We start from the raw sequence: 12,703 nt of genomic DNA, 5'->3' as shown, positions 1-12,703 counted from the left end.
ACCTTCTGACCCCATAATCATTCCCAATCTGGACTGTTGACGGGTTTCAGAAGAACTTCAAATAGGATAGAACTGTGAACACCAACTTTCTTTCTTTCTTTCTTTCTTCTTCTTTTTTTTTTAATTAAGATTTTTATTGGAAAGTCAAATATGCAGAGAAAGATCTTCTGTCCACTGGTTCACTCCCCAAACAGCTGATCCAAAGCCAGGAGCTTCTTCCAGGTCTCCCACGTGGGTGCAGGGTCCCAAAGCCTTGGGCCATTTTCAGCTGCTTTCCCAGGCCGCAAGCCAGGAACTGGAAGAGAAGTGGAGCAACTGAGATATGATCCATTGCCCATATAGATTCCCAGCACATGCAAGGCAAGGACTTTAGCCACTAGGCTACTGAGCCAAGCCTTATAAACACCAACTTTCACTCACTAAAAGGTAGCCCTGGGGCCAGCATTGTGGCATAGCATGAAAAACCATTGCCTGCAATAGCAACATCCCATATGAGTGCTAGGTTGCATCCTGGTTGTTCCATTTCTGATGCAGCTCCCTGCTAATGGCCTGGAAAGATCAGTGGAAGATGGTTCAAATACTTGGCTCCCTGCCACCCATGTGGAATGCCTGGATGAAGCTCCTGGCTTCCAACTTGGGCCTGGTTCAACCCTGGCCATTGCAGCCATCTAGGTCTCTCTTTTTCTATCTCTCCCTCTATGTAATTATTTGAAGCAAATGAATAAATCTTTTAAAGATAGAAATAAACAAGAGATCATAAATTTGTGTATCTTGGTCTTATAAAACATGAATTTTCATTCCACTTTTTACTTTTTTTTTCCACTTTTTACTTTTAAGATTTCAAATATATTACCCAAAATAATTTCCCCATTGCTTTCTCCTTGTATCAAGAAATCCTGTTAGACTCACACAAATAAAAACCTCAATGCTTTTAAAACACAAAATCCTGTTAGTTTATTGGAGTTACTTCTAAGTTCAGATGAAACTTCCTGGTGTGACTATTTATAGATAGTAAGGTGATCTAGATAAGATTACCTTTGAATTTGCCAAGGACTAATAAATCGACAGGACTTGTTGAATTTCAGTTAGCAGCCACTCCTGAGTGGATTTTGCTGGTGTCATTGTTCAGATGCTTGCTGAGCCAGCAGGAGGCAACACTGCCGTGACTGGATAGTCCCTGACTGTTCAGCACACCCCACGTCAGGCAGCGTCAAGCCCTTGGAGACCTTTGCTTCCTTGGTCTCTCTCCTATTCCTGTGATCTGCAAACCACCTCCCTGACTCACATTTAAGAAGCCCTGCACTGCCCACCCTCACCGCCAGCCCCCCAGTGTGGGCCTGGGGCTTCTCCTCTCAGGGTGGTCTCAGGTGTGCCTCGATTCCTGCGGACAGCCTCCAGTCCCCTCCTGTCCATCCCCTCCAGTCATGTCACAGAACCTTCTTTGTGCTCTGTCAGTCCAGGTGTGTGAGCTCAGGGTGAAATGGGGTCACGTGCTTCCCACACCCCTGCTTCACTGCTTGGCCCCTTGTCTCCAGGGGCAACTCTGGCTGAGCTTTGTGCTCTCTGACCACACTGAAGGTGTGGTCTCAGATCTGCCTGAGCCCATCTGCCAAGGTGGGAATTACCCAGAGTGAGAAGAGAGAACTGTTTATTGCAAACTCCGGTGAAGGGCTTGGAAAGGTGAGCTACTTAAAAAAAAAAAAAAAACAAAGTTGAATGAATTTGGGCAAGGTCAGAGGTGGAAGGATGATGTAACTGAAAGGATTCTGTACTTGATGTTCCCTGGAAGTCTGAGTTCTTTCTCTGTAAAGAAGCAGAATTGAGCCTGGCGCGGTGGCCTAATAGCTTAAAGCCCTCACCTTGAACGTGCCAAGATCCCATGTGGGTGCGGTTCTAATCCCAGCAGCCCTACCTCCCATCCAACTCCCTGCTTGAGGCCTGGGAAAGCAGTTGAGGACCACCCAAAGCCTTGGGACCCTGCAACCGAGTGGAAGACCTGGAGGAAGTTCCTGGCTCCTGGCTTCGAATCAGCGCAACACCAGCTGTTGCAGTCACTTGGGGAGTGAATCATCAGACGGAAGATCTTCCTCTCTGTCTCTCCTCTTGTCTGTATTCTGACTTTCCAATAAAAATAAATAAATCTTTAAAAAAAAAAAAGGCAGAATTGTAGGTGATACATTCTGAGTACACAGAATGTATACAGTGGTGGCATTGAGCCCTGATGAGCAGAAAAGATTTTGTCCCTAATCAGTTTGTTCCTATCAAATAACAGTGGACTTAGGCGTTAGGGAAAGTCACAATCAAAGTTACCAGGAGGGATGAGTGCTGTGGTACGGCACATTAGGCAGTTGCGGGGTCAGCCACATGCCCTATCAGAGTGCGGGGTCAAGTCCCGGCTACTTGGTGTTTGGTCCAGTTTCCTGCCATCAGGCCTGGGAAGCTGGACCAGAAGCTGGGAGATGGCCCAAGTGCTCGAGTTCCTACCCCCGGGAGGAGTGCCTGGCTCCTGGCTTCGGCCTGGCCCAACCCCAGCTGTTGCAGCCGCGTAGTAAGTGAAGCAGCAGAGGGAAGATCCCTGTCACTCCAGCTTTAAATACATTTGTAGAAAGCCACAGTTGCTGTTTTTCTTCCCTGGGTGATGACTTCAGATGCCCAGGGCTCTGCTTGTGGAGGGCCCGGAAGCCTGTGAGCCTGTCGCCCTCCCTCTGCCCGCCTTCTGGTCCTAACCATAGCTAGCTGAAAGGTGTAAGTGATGAGATTAGTGTTGCCATGCTAATCCTGTTTTAGTCTGAATCCTATCCTGAAGTGGCCACAGTCTTTTCCCCTACCAGTTTCAGTTCCTCCTTCCCTAGCCTGGACTTCCTTTTGGAGACCATTCAGGAAGGTGGGACCCGCCTTCCCAGTCTGGGCTGCTCCACAGTGGAGTCAGTCCCAAATCTTTGAGTCACTTTTTGTCCTTGAAAAGTAAGTAGAGATGGCTTTTGTTTTGTTTTGGTTTGGTTGCTAACAGTAAATATCAATTTGAAAAGTGTTTTTAAGTTTTGTTCCCTATTTCATAAAGTAGTTTGATCTTTTTGCCTGATTGCAGATATCCAGGAATATCTAAGAAGTGTGTCACGTTGTGACAGTGTGGCTTAAGCCACAGCCTATGATGCCTGTGTGCCCTAAGAGTCCCTGGTTGACTTCCAGCTGTTCCACTTCCAATGCAGCTCCCTGCTAATGTGGAAGATGGCTCCTTGCTATCTATGTGGGAGACTTACTTGGGTTATCTGGAGAGTGAACCAGCAGATGGAAGTTTTCCCTTCTCTGGTTCTGCCTTTCAAATAAATAAATGAACCTTCAAAAAAAAAAAAAGGAGAAAAAAAGTGTATTAGGGTAAGCACGATGGCATCACAGGTTAAAACTCTGTGGCATCAGCATGGGTACTGGTTCAAGTCCCGGCTATTCCACTTATGATCCAGCTCTGTTTTATAGGCCAGGGAAAACAGTGGAGGATGATGCAAGTGTTTGGGCACCTGGCAACCCCAGAAGAAGCTCCTGGCTCCTAACTTCCAATTGACCCAGCCAGCTCTAGCCATTTTGGCCATTTGGGGACTCAGCCAGTGAGTAGGAGATGTTTTCTGTGTATGTGAGTGAATGGGTGGGTGTGTGTCCTCTCCGTTGTAACTCTGTTTTACCAAAAAAAAAAAAACAACAGTAAATATTTAAATATCAGAATGAGGCCTATGTCCTAGGAAAGCAGTGGAGGATGGCTCAGGTCCTTGGGCCCCTGCACCCATGGTGGGAGACCCAGGGAAGCCACCAGCTTGGGATCAGCTCAGCTCTGGTTGTTGCAGCTCTTCCTCTGTGTCTAGTTGATTTCACTTAACAGGGTCTCCTCCAGCCTTGGTCAGAAGGCGCTTCCAAAGTGAACCAGCAGGTGGAAGATCTATCTGTCCATCTCTCTGTCTGTAAATCTGCCTCTCGATAAAAATAAATCTTAAAAAAAAAAGTTAAAAACAAATGACAAAACATGCATGTTGTGCATTGGCTGGCTGTGTTGCCAGGCGTGCAGTATGTTCTTTCAGGGCATGGATCTGGATCCCAGGCCTCTTGGAGTTCTGAAATATGCTGAGTTCTGACTTGCTGTCACCTGCAAGGAGAAATTTCTAATGTTTCATCCATTTGCATCATGATTTTCTTATGTTCCTCCTTTGCTATCTCTTCTGTTTCCTCTCATTCTGTCGACGTTTTTTATTTGAGAAGTACAGCAGCAAGAGAGCGGGAGCCCTGCACCTGTTGATTCACTCCCCACGCGGCTGCAACAGCCAGATCCGGGCCAGTTCATGTCCAGGAGCCGGGAGCTCCCTCCGGGTCTCGCCTGGTGCTGGCAGGGACCAGAAGGTAGCACTTGGACCAGTCTCTGCAGGGTACACCTGCTCAGGAGCACTGGCAGGGAGCTGGAGCGGAAGCTGGGCGGCAGGACTTGAGCCGGTGCTCCGGTATGTGGTATCTGTGTCGCAAGTGGCACTTTGACCTGGTGCTGGCTTTTTGTTTGTCACTGTCCCTTGCCTTGACTTGGCAGTGTCTCTTCTCCCTTTTGTGCCTTCAGTCTTTCCTTCATTTCTGGGACTGTTTTTCCCTCATGCTGCGCTATTTTTTTTAATTTAAGATTTATTTATTTTTATGGGAAAGTCAGATATACAGAGAGGAAGAGAAACAGAGAAGAAGATCTTCCATCCAGTGGTTCACTCGCCCAAGTGACTACAACTGCCAGTGCTGCGCTGATCTGAAGCCAGGAGCCCAGATGCTTTTCTGGGTCTCCCACATGGGTGCACAGTCTCAAGGCTTTGGGCTGTCCTTGACTGCTTTCCCAGGCCATAGCAGGGAGCTGGATGGGAAATGGGACCACCGAGATTAGAACTTGGCACATGCAAAGCAAGGACTTTAGCCACTAGGCTACTGTGCTGGGTCCTTTCCCTTCACTTTTTCCTGTGCTCTGCTGGATCCACCTTCTCTCTTATCTCCCACCTCCACTCTAAGCTCTCCTTTTCCTTCTCTGAGCCCTTCATAAAGATGAGTTTTCTTTTTTAGTTTTACATAATATTTTAGCTGCTCTGTAATAGTGTTTCCCAGTATGTGGTCTTAGACTGTCATCTTGTTTTCCTGTTCCTTAAGGTTTTTTTCTTGAATCTTTATATAGATTCTGTGCAGATTTCTCTTTTGTGCTTATCTCTAAATAGAAGCCTTTTTTCAGAAGCAGGCTGTTTGTAGGATGCTATTTGCAGGGTGCAGGGGGAGGTGCTAAGACAGTGCCCCAGGCTGACTTTGAACTCTGGGTGAGTTCACTGACCCAGTCTCCACGCAGCGGTGGGGAGAGGGACTGAGCATTTGTAAACATTTCCACTGTGCAGACACTAACTCCTCAGCTGCCCAAAACGACTCTGTGTGACGTGCAGAACGTGTTGGTGTGGTGACTCAGTGAGCCCCAGCACGGCCCCAGGAAGTGCCTGCCTCCATAGGGAGCGAGGGCCGAACGGTCAGGCCGATCCGAGATTCACCACCCAGTTCTGCTACCACCATGCTTCGCGGTGCTGTCCTTTCATTCACTTCTCAGATAGAAATGAAGATGACCTACCTCAGGCGAACATGACAGACTTAAAGTACATTACAAAAGGCACTTAGCACATGGCAGATGCCCAACAGATACTGCTTCCCACTCAGAAAGGATTGATTAGCTAAAGGATTAGGAGGGACCTAGTGTGGTAGCCTAGTAGCTACCTTGCACGCTGAGGCTCCCATATGGGCTCGTGTTCATGTCTTGGATGTCCCATTTACAACTCCCTGCTTGTCCCATTTACAACTCCCTGCTTGCGGCTTGGGAAAATGGTAGAGGATGGGCAAAAGCCTTGGGACCCTGCACCCACGCGGCAGACCCAAAAGAAGCTCTTGGTTCCTGGCTTCAGATCAGCTCAGCTCTAGCCATTGAGGCCATTTGGGGAGAGAACCAGCAGACCGAAGATTTTTCTCTCTGTGTCTCCTTCCTCTGTAAATCTTGCTTTCCAATAAACTTTTTAAAAAAGGAATAGAAATAGTACTACAGAGGCTATTTTCATTTCTTTCCACAAGAATCTTTGCCATTTGATTTTTTCAGGATGGTGGCTTTCTTTATGTGCCCTTACACAGTTGTGCATCTCCAGAACTCTCCATGCTGCAGAGCAAAGCTCTGAGCCAGGAATCTGTTTGCCCGCTTGCTCCCAGCTCTGCCATTCTCCTTTGGTCCTTGAGAATTTGACCATCCCAGGTCTCGGGCCCAAGCTCATCCTTTGAGTCTGGCTCGTACACGGGGCGTGGTCTCCTCCAGGCACATCCCTGTCACAGCCTTGGCCAGTAGGTTCTGACACATTGCAAGCTTGATGGGATTCTCTTGGATGTCCAGAACTCCCTCTGTTTTTCCAGTCATCTGCTGATGAACATTTGGGTCGCTTCCCTCTGTTGTGAATATCACTGCTTTGAACTTGACAGTATAAGACAAGAACGTTTCATAAAGTTTGTGGAAAACTAGAGTTAGAAGATTAGGGGCAGGCATTTGGCATGATGGTTAAAACACTGTTTGTGACACACCTGTCCTAGATCAGAGTGGTAGATTATAGAGTTCTGGCTCTGCTCCCGGTCCTAGCTTCCTGCCAGTGTGCAACCGGGGCAGCAGGTGATGGCTCAAATATTGTAGTGGGAGACTCAGATTGAGTTCGTGCCTCCTGGCTTTGGTCTGGACCAACTCTGCTGTCACTTGTATGGGGAGTGAACTACCAGCTGAGGGCTTGTCCTGTACCACTCACTACTCCATTTTAAATAAATTTTAAAAGAAAATAAAGCTACTTTAGTGCAAAAATTTGAAATCTATGCATAATTTTTAAAAATATGTAATTACTTTTATTGGAAAGGCAGGCATACAGAACGAAAAGGAGAGGCAGAGAAAAAGATCTTGCGTCCGTCCACTGGTTCACTCCTGTTTACTCCTCAAGTGGCTGCAATGGCCGGAGATGAGTTAATCTGGAGCCAGGAGCCAGGAGCCTCTTCTGGGTCTCCCACATGGGTGCAGGATCCCAAGGCTTTTCCATCTACTGCTTTCCCAGGCCACAAGCAGGGAGCTGGAAGGGAAGTGGAGCAGCCGGGACATGAATCAGCGCCCGTATGTGTGCAAGACGAGGACTTTAGCCACTAGGCTACTGCACCAGGTTCATAATTTTTCATAATATTCATTTTCATTTATCCTTTTTTAGAAGACTGAGTTATTTATTTTGTAAGAATTTCAGAGGAAGAGGGAGAAACACAGGGATCTTCCATTTGCTTGTTTAGTCTCCACACAGCTGCAACAGCCAGTGCTGAGCTGGGCTGAAGCCAGGAGCCAAAGCTTTATCCAGGTCTCCTGCATGGGTGTAGGGGCCCAAGCACCTTAACTCCTTGTGTAATTCTGCCTTTAAGATAACCCAAGCAATGTATCTTCTTTAGTGTGCTCCCCCCCTAAGACTAGAACAGATATCCCCAGTTACATGTTAGTATATTCCCTCCCCAAACTGAAGGCAAAATGTGAACAGATGTGCCAGAGAAGATGATGTGTCAGAAGTGCACGGAGCTGGGGCCAGCATTGTGGCACAGTGGGTTAAACTGCTACCTGCCTCACCAGATTCCCATAGGGACACCAGTTCACATCTCAGGTACTACACTTTTTTTTTCAAGATTTATTTATTTTTATTGAAAAGTCATATATACAGACAGGAGAAGAGACAGAAAGGAAGATCTTCTTGTCTGATGATTAACTCCCCAAGTGACTGCAACGGCCAAAGATGCGCTGATCCAAAGCCAGGATCCGGAAACTTCTTCCTGGTATCCCACATGGGTGCAGGGTCCCAAGGCTTTAGGCCGTCCTCAACTGCTTTCCCAGGCCACAAGCAGGGAGCTGGATGGCAAGTGGAGCTGCTGGCATTAGAACCTGAGCCCGAATGGGATCCTGGCACGTTCAAGGCAAGGACTTTAGCTGCTTGGCTACCACACTGGGCCCAGGTACTTCACTTTCAATCCAGCTCTTTGCTAATGTCCCTGAGAAATCAAGTGCTTGGGACTCTGCACCCATGTGGAGACCTGGAAGAAGCTCCTGGCTTCAGCCTGGCCCAGTAACTGTTGCTGCCATCATTTGAGGAGTGAACCAGCAGATGAAAGAGCTCTCTCATCTCCCTCTCTCCTCCATTCCCTTATCTTTTTATCTCTCTTTCGCTTGCTCTCTTCTCTTTCTCTGTAACTCTTTCAAGTAAATCTTTTTTTTTGCATCTTTCTGCTCAGTCCTCCACCAGCAAGTAAGCTGGCACTTGGCTCACGACCCATGACATTTGGCAGTGTGCAGAGCCGTGTTTGGTGGAGGGAGCCTCGGGCCTCTCATGGTGGAGACCTGGGGTTTTTTGGTTGTGGCTAGACATTACTAATTCAGTTGGTGCTGATGGTAATACTAGTAGTGAAAACTGTCCCTGCTTGGTCAGGACCGTGTGGACCGTGCAGGGTGTGTCACGCAGCTGTCACCGCGGTCCTGCTCCTACAAGGCAGCTGGAACACTGAGAAGGGGCTTTGCCAGAATGTACACAGGCTCTGTGTGCTCTCATCGCCTGTGCCCTCAGCCACCCCTCTGCCACTGCTGGAAGGAGAGACGAGCTGCAGGGTGCCTGACGTGGGAGGACCCTGTGGTCTCACCGGTGGATATGGAAACATCAGAGGTGTCAGAGTGGTGATGAGGCCCTGGTACTGTCTGATCAGCTACAGCCTGAGCTCCTCCGCCTGCTCTGAGCCTGCCTGTCTGTGCTTCTCCTCCAGGTGCACTACATCCTGCAGGAGGTGGTCATGGGGGGCATGGTGCTGGAGACAAACATGAACGAGATCGTCGCTCAGATTGAAGCCCAGAACCGGCTGGAGAAATCCGAGGTGAGTCCACAGCCAGGCCTAGAGGGGGCCATGCACATGTGCTGGTGGTGGGGACGATTGGGAAGTGTCCTGGAGTCTGTTGATGTGAAGCTAAGCCCTGCAAGTTCAGCAGGTAAGGAGGTGTCAGGGCTCAGGCTTGGGGCAAGAAGGGTGAGCAGAAGAGGCAGATGGCTAAGGAAGGCATGCGGCCCTCCCAAGCTCTACATTTCCCTGGAGGGACCCAGCAGCCCCTGCTCCAGATTGCCTGGTTGGTGTGCCTTCTGAGCCTGCCCACCAGCAGTCATTTCTTGTGTCTGCCACACTGCACAGTTGCCAGCACCCTTTCTCCCAGCTATCCTTATGAAAAGCCACGGCTGAGTGTGGTCTGGGTTCACAAGCAACACATCCCGGTCCACCTTAGCATGGAGCTCATGGGAAGGCTGTCCTCCCGCTCTGCAGACTTGCTGGGAGCCCTGATTCCAGGCACTCTCCTTCTCACTTGGCCGGCCACATCATGCATCCGTTGTGTTCCCAAGCCCCGTCAGCTCTCCCTGCATGCACCCCAGCTGCCCTGCCGAGGGTGCCTTTTTAGCACACAGTTCCTGTGCCAGGGAGTGCTTAGGAAGTGCATGCATGGTGAGTAAGGCAGCAGCCAGGGGGTCGAGAAGTGAAAGTGGAGACTTGCTGGGTGAGGGTGGGTTTAGAATCAGTGCCCTGAGATGAGGGAGTGAGTCTGATGGTCTCTGTCAGCCTCTCCCTTCCTCTGCACACTGGAGTGAGGTTGGGGCTGGCCGTGCATGGTCCTCCCTTTGTTTTATTAGTCCCGGTCCCTCCGTGTCCGTCACAGCTACTCATGGCCTCACGGCATGTCCACAGCCCGCTGTCCCACTTTGCCGTCAGCTGGCAAGGGTGCTGTGACAGGTTCTCTCCCTTGAAGAGCTTCCCTGTGACGTCAGCCTTGCCCACTCTTCAGCCCCTTTAGGGTTTTGTTTGTTTCAAAATTGGAAAGGAGCCACAATGCTTTACCTGATGTGGACAGACCATCTCCAAGAACTTGGGCACACATGTCCTCAGCACCCACTGTGCACCAGGCACTGTGGGGGCTGCAACCATCCAACTGCGGAGGTGCAGTCCACCTCCAAGGAGCCTGCACTCGTAGGAGCCCAGGCTTTGGTCTGCTGTGGTGGCTGCCCTGCACTGACATGAGGCGGGCTCGGTGGGAGTTCCTAGGCTTGTTGTTAAAGCACTCTAGGCAGCCGACCCTGAGACGTGTCTGTTTGTCCCCAGGGAGGCCTCTCAGCAGCGCCAGCACGGGCCGTGTCTGCCGTGAAGAACATCAACCTGCCCGAGATCCCGCGCAACATCAACCTCGGCGACCTCAACATCAAAGTCCCCAACCTGTCCCAGTTTGTCTGAGGGTGAAGGAGTGGGTGACCTGGAGTCCTTGAAACGGGCCAAGCCCAACAAGTCCAGAAACAGAACTCGTTCAAGCCTTAGGAGTGTCAGATCACAGGCCCTCGAGCCTGCCTGGGTGGTGTACAGCACAAAAGGGATTCCCACAGAGTCGGCTGCACTGCTCTACCCTCGGCTGCAGCGTGCCCATCTAGGACATGGGGCTTCTGTAGATGGCAGGGGCCCTGCCCTCCAGGTGGGGTTAGGCACACACTACTTGCACCTTTACCGCCCCCATACAGCTGCTCCATAGCCTGGGGACTACATTGAGCAGGTCATCTGCTTCCCTAAACCTCACCGTGGGACCAAGCACGGTCCCTTCCTAGAGACTTCAGTCTTAGCACACAGGCTCACAGGGCAGGGGGTGAGGTGCCACAGAGAAGGAGAAGGGCTGGCCCGTCCCATCTGGGGGTATATGAGTGGCAGGTAAGGGCCGCCCCCTTGCTAGCTTGGCATATGTATTGCACCTGAGCCTTTCTGCAGTGCTGGGCTCTTTGGTTGACACGTCCTACAGGACATTTGGCCCCACTTCACTGTCCTGCTTCTGTTGTCACAGGTATTGAGGTGCAGGACACAGTGCAGACTGGAAGCCTGGAGTATGCCCACCACCCCTGTGTGGGTGGGGAGAGCACCCCTCTAGATGCGCCAAGAGGTCCCTGGTGACGAGCAGAGACCCCGAGTCTGCAGAAGGCCCAGCGACAACCTGTGGAACATCCCAAACTGTGGCTCTTTGCAAGTTTAAAATATACTCTCCTCGCGAGAGCAGAAAGTCCATTTGCTGTGTTGTGACTGCTGAGTTCCCTCCCTAGGAAACTCTCGGGCTTCCAGCATCCACGGTGTGGGGTCTGAGCAGAGGTCACCCCAGGGCAGGGCCAGGGGAAGTCTTGGCTCAGCACTCACCGTGCCCTGCTCCTCACCCTGTTATCCCAGTGCTGACTTTGGTGGCTGATTAAGAGCTGCCCTGCTCCTGGGAATCAGGCCTCCTGCCCCTGCCTCTGCCCCATCGCAGCCAGGCCTGGCCATGGTGCTGTGCTGCCTTGATACACACCTTCCCTGTGATGTGTCCCCTGGGGAGCGCCCGAGCCCACCGCCCAGGGAGCAGGCCATCTCGCTGGCTCTCCTCCTCACACTGCCACAGAGTGGATTTGAGGTGACAGCTGCAGGATTGTGGCAGGACCACAGCACTTGCATTTTTTAAAATTTATTTTTAGTGCAAAGTCAGATATGCATAGAGGAGAAGAGAGAGAGAGGAAGATCTTCCATCCGGTGATTCACTCCCCAAGTGACCGCAATGGCCAGTGCTGCACTGATTCAAAGCCAGGAGCCAGGAACTTCCTCTGGGTCTCCCACACAGGTGCAGGGACGTCCTCGACTGCTTTCCCAGGCCACAAGCAGGGAACTGGATGGGAAGTGGAGCAGCCGGGATTAGAACTGGTGCCCATATGGGATCCTGGCATGTTCAAGGCGAGGACTTTGGCCACTAGGCCATGCCACCAGGCCCAGAGCTTAGCATTTTTGTACTTCCTATGTTTCATGCCTCTTGCTGCCTCTCCTCCTCACCCTGTCAGTTCCTCTGGGCCAGTCTCAGAGATGGCAGTCCATCACAGTGGGCCTCATGTGGCAAGGGAGCCAGACCTCTGGGCAGCCTCAGGGATGGCTGTGGTTAAGCAGGTGTGCATGTGGTGTGGCCAGAGGACACTGCAGGTGAGCCTCTTGTAGCATCATCTGTGAGGGCTCTGCTTTGCCTTGTCTGGTCTGTATTTCAGCACATCACAGATGTCCCGCACTCAGTGGCAGGGATCAGGAGTGAAGGAAGGAGATGGCGCTTACTGTACACCTGCTGTGAGGGCCTATGCAGGATCCTCGGCTCTCCTCTCCTACAGCATCCCCGTTCCCGTGGTGAGGTAGGAAAATAGACCCAGAAAGGCCACACCCTGCATTCAGGTGGCACCAAGGAGGCAGTCTGCCTGACAGAGTCCACGGGGTCCTACCCATCGTCTGAAGTGACTCCTCCCAATTTTGTCATCTTTTTCATAGAAAGGAAACAGTCTCAGAGAGGGTTTTAGGTAATGGCTCATCAGCTGTGGGGACAACAGCAGTGTTGTAAGGCCGCCAGTGGCTGCATCATGCCGTGTCTGAGCTGGGGGTCCTCATGTCCCAAGCGTGCCCTCCCCTGCCCTGTTCTCCCCTGATGGTGAAGCAGAAGCCCTGACTGGGTGGCAAGGCGGGCCACAAGATGGAGCCAGACGTGGCCCAGTTCCCGTGTGCGTGTGTGGATTCATGCCAGGCACAGGACCACTGCGTGAGCTGGGCTTCCCCCAAG

At 51.0% G+C, this 12,703-nt stretch overlaps 1 protein-coding gene across 7 annotated transcripts in view; it reads left to right on the top strand.

Annotated features, from left to right (window-relative positions):
• Positions 1-11,145, top strand: part of AP3S2 (adaptor related protein complex 3 subunit sigma 2) — a 57,706-nt gene extending 46,561 nt beyond the window's left edge. For 3 of the 7 annotated variants that reach the window (XM_040968513.1, XM_040968509.1, XM_040968508.1), the window contains 2 exons: positions 8,842-8,949; positions 10,216-11,145. In XM_040968513.1, the coding sequence (XP_040824447.1) occupies positions 8,842-8,949; positions 10,216-10,344 (237 nt within the window). In that variant the 3' untranslated portion in view covers positions 10,345-11,145. Of the gene's footprint in view, positions 1-8,513; positions 8,724-8,841; positions 8,950-10,215 lie in introns of all 7 variants that reach the window. The other 4 variants (XM_040968512.1, XM_040968510.1, XM_040968507.1 and 1 more) reach the window with 3 other exon arrangements.
• Positions 11,146-12,703: the final 1,558 nt, after the last annotated feature.

The sequence above is a fragment of the Ochotona curzoniae genome, unplaced genomic scaffold, assembly GCF_017591425.1.
Source record: "Ochotona curzoniae isolate NIBS_2020 unplaced genomic scaffold, NIBS_Ocur_1.0 scaffold_4701, whole genome shotgun sequence".
NCBI lineage: Eukaryota > Metazoa > Chordata > Mammalia > Lagomorpha > Ochotonidae > Ochotona > Ochotona curzoniae.
This window is presented reverse-complemented; position numbering and strand designations above follow the sequence as displayed.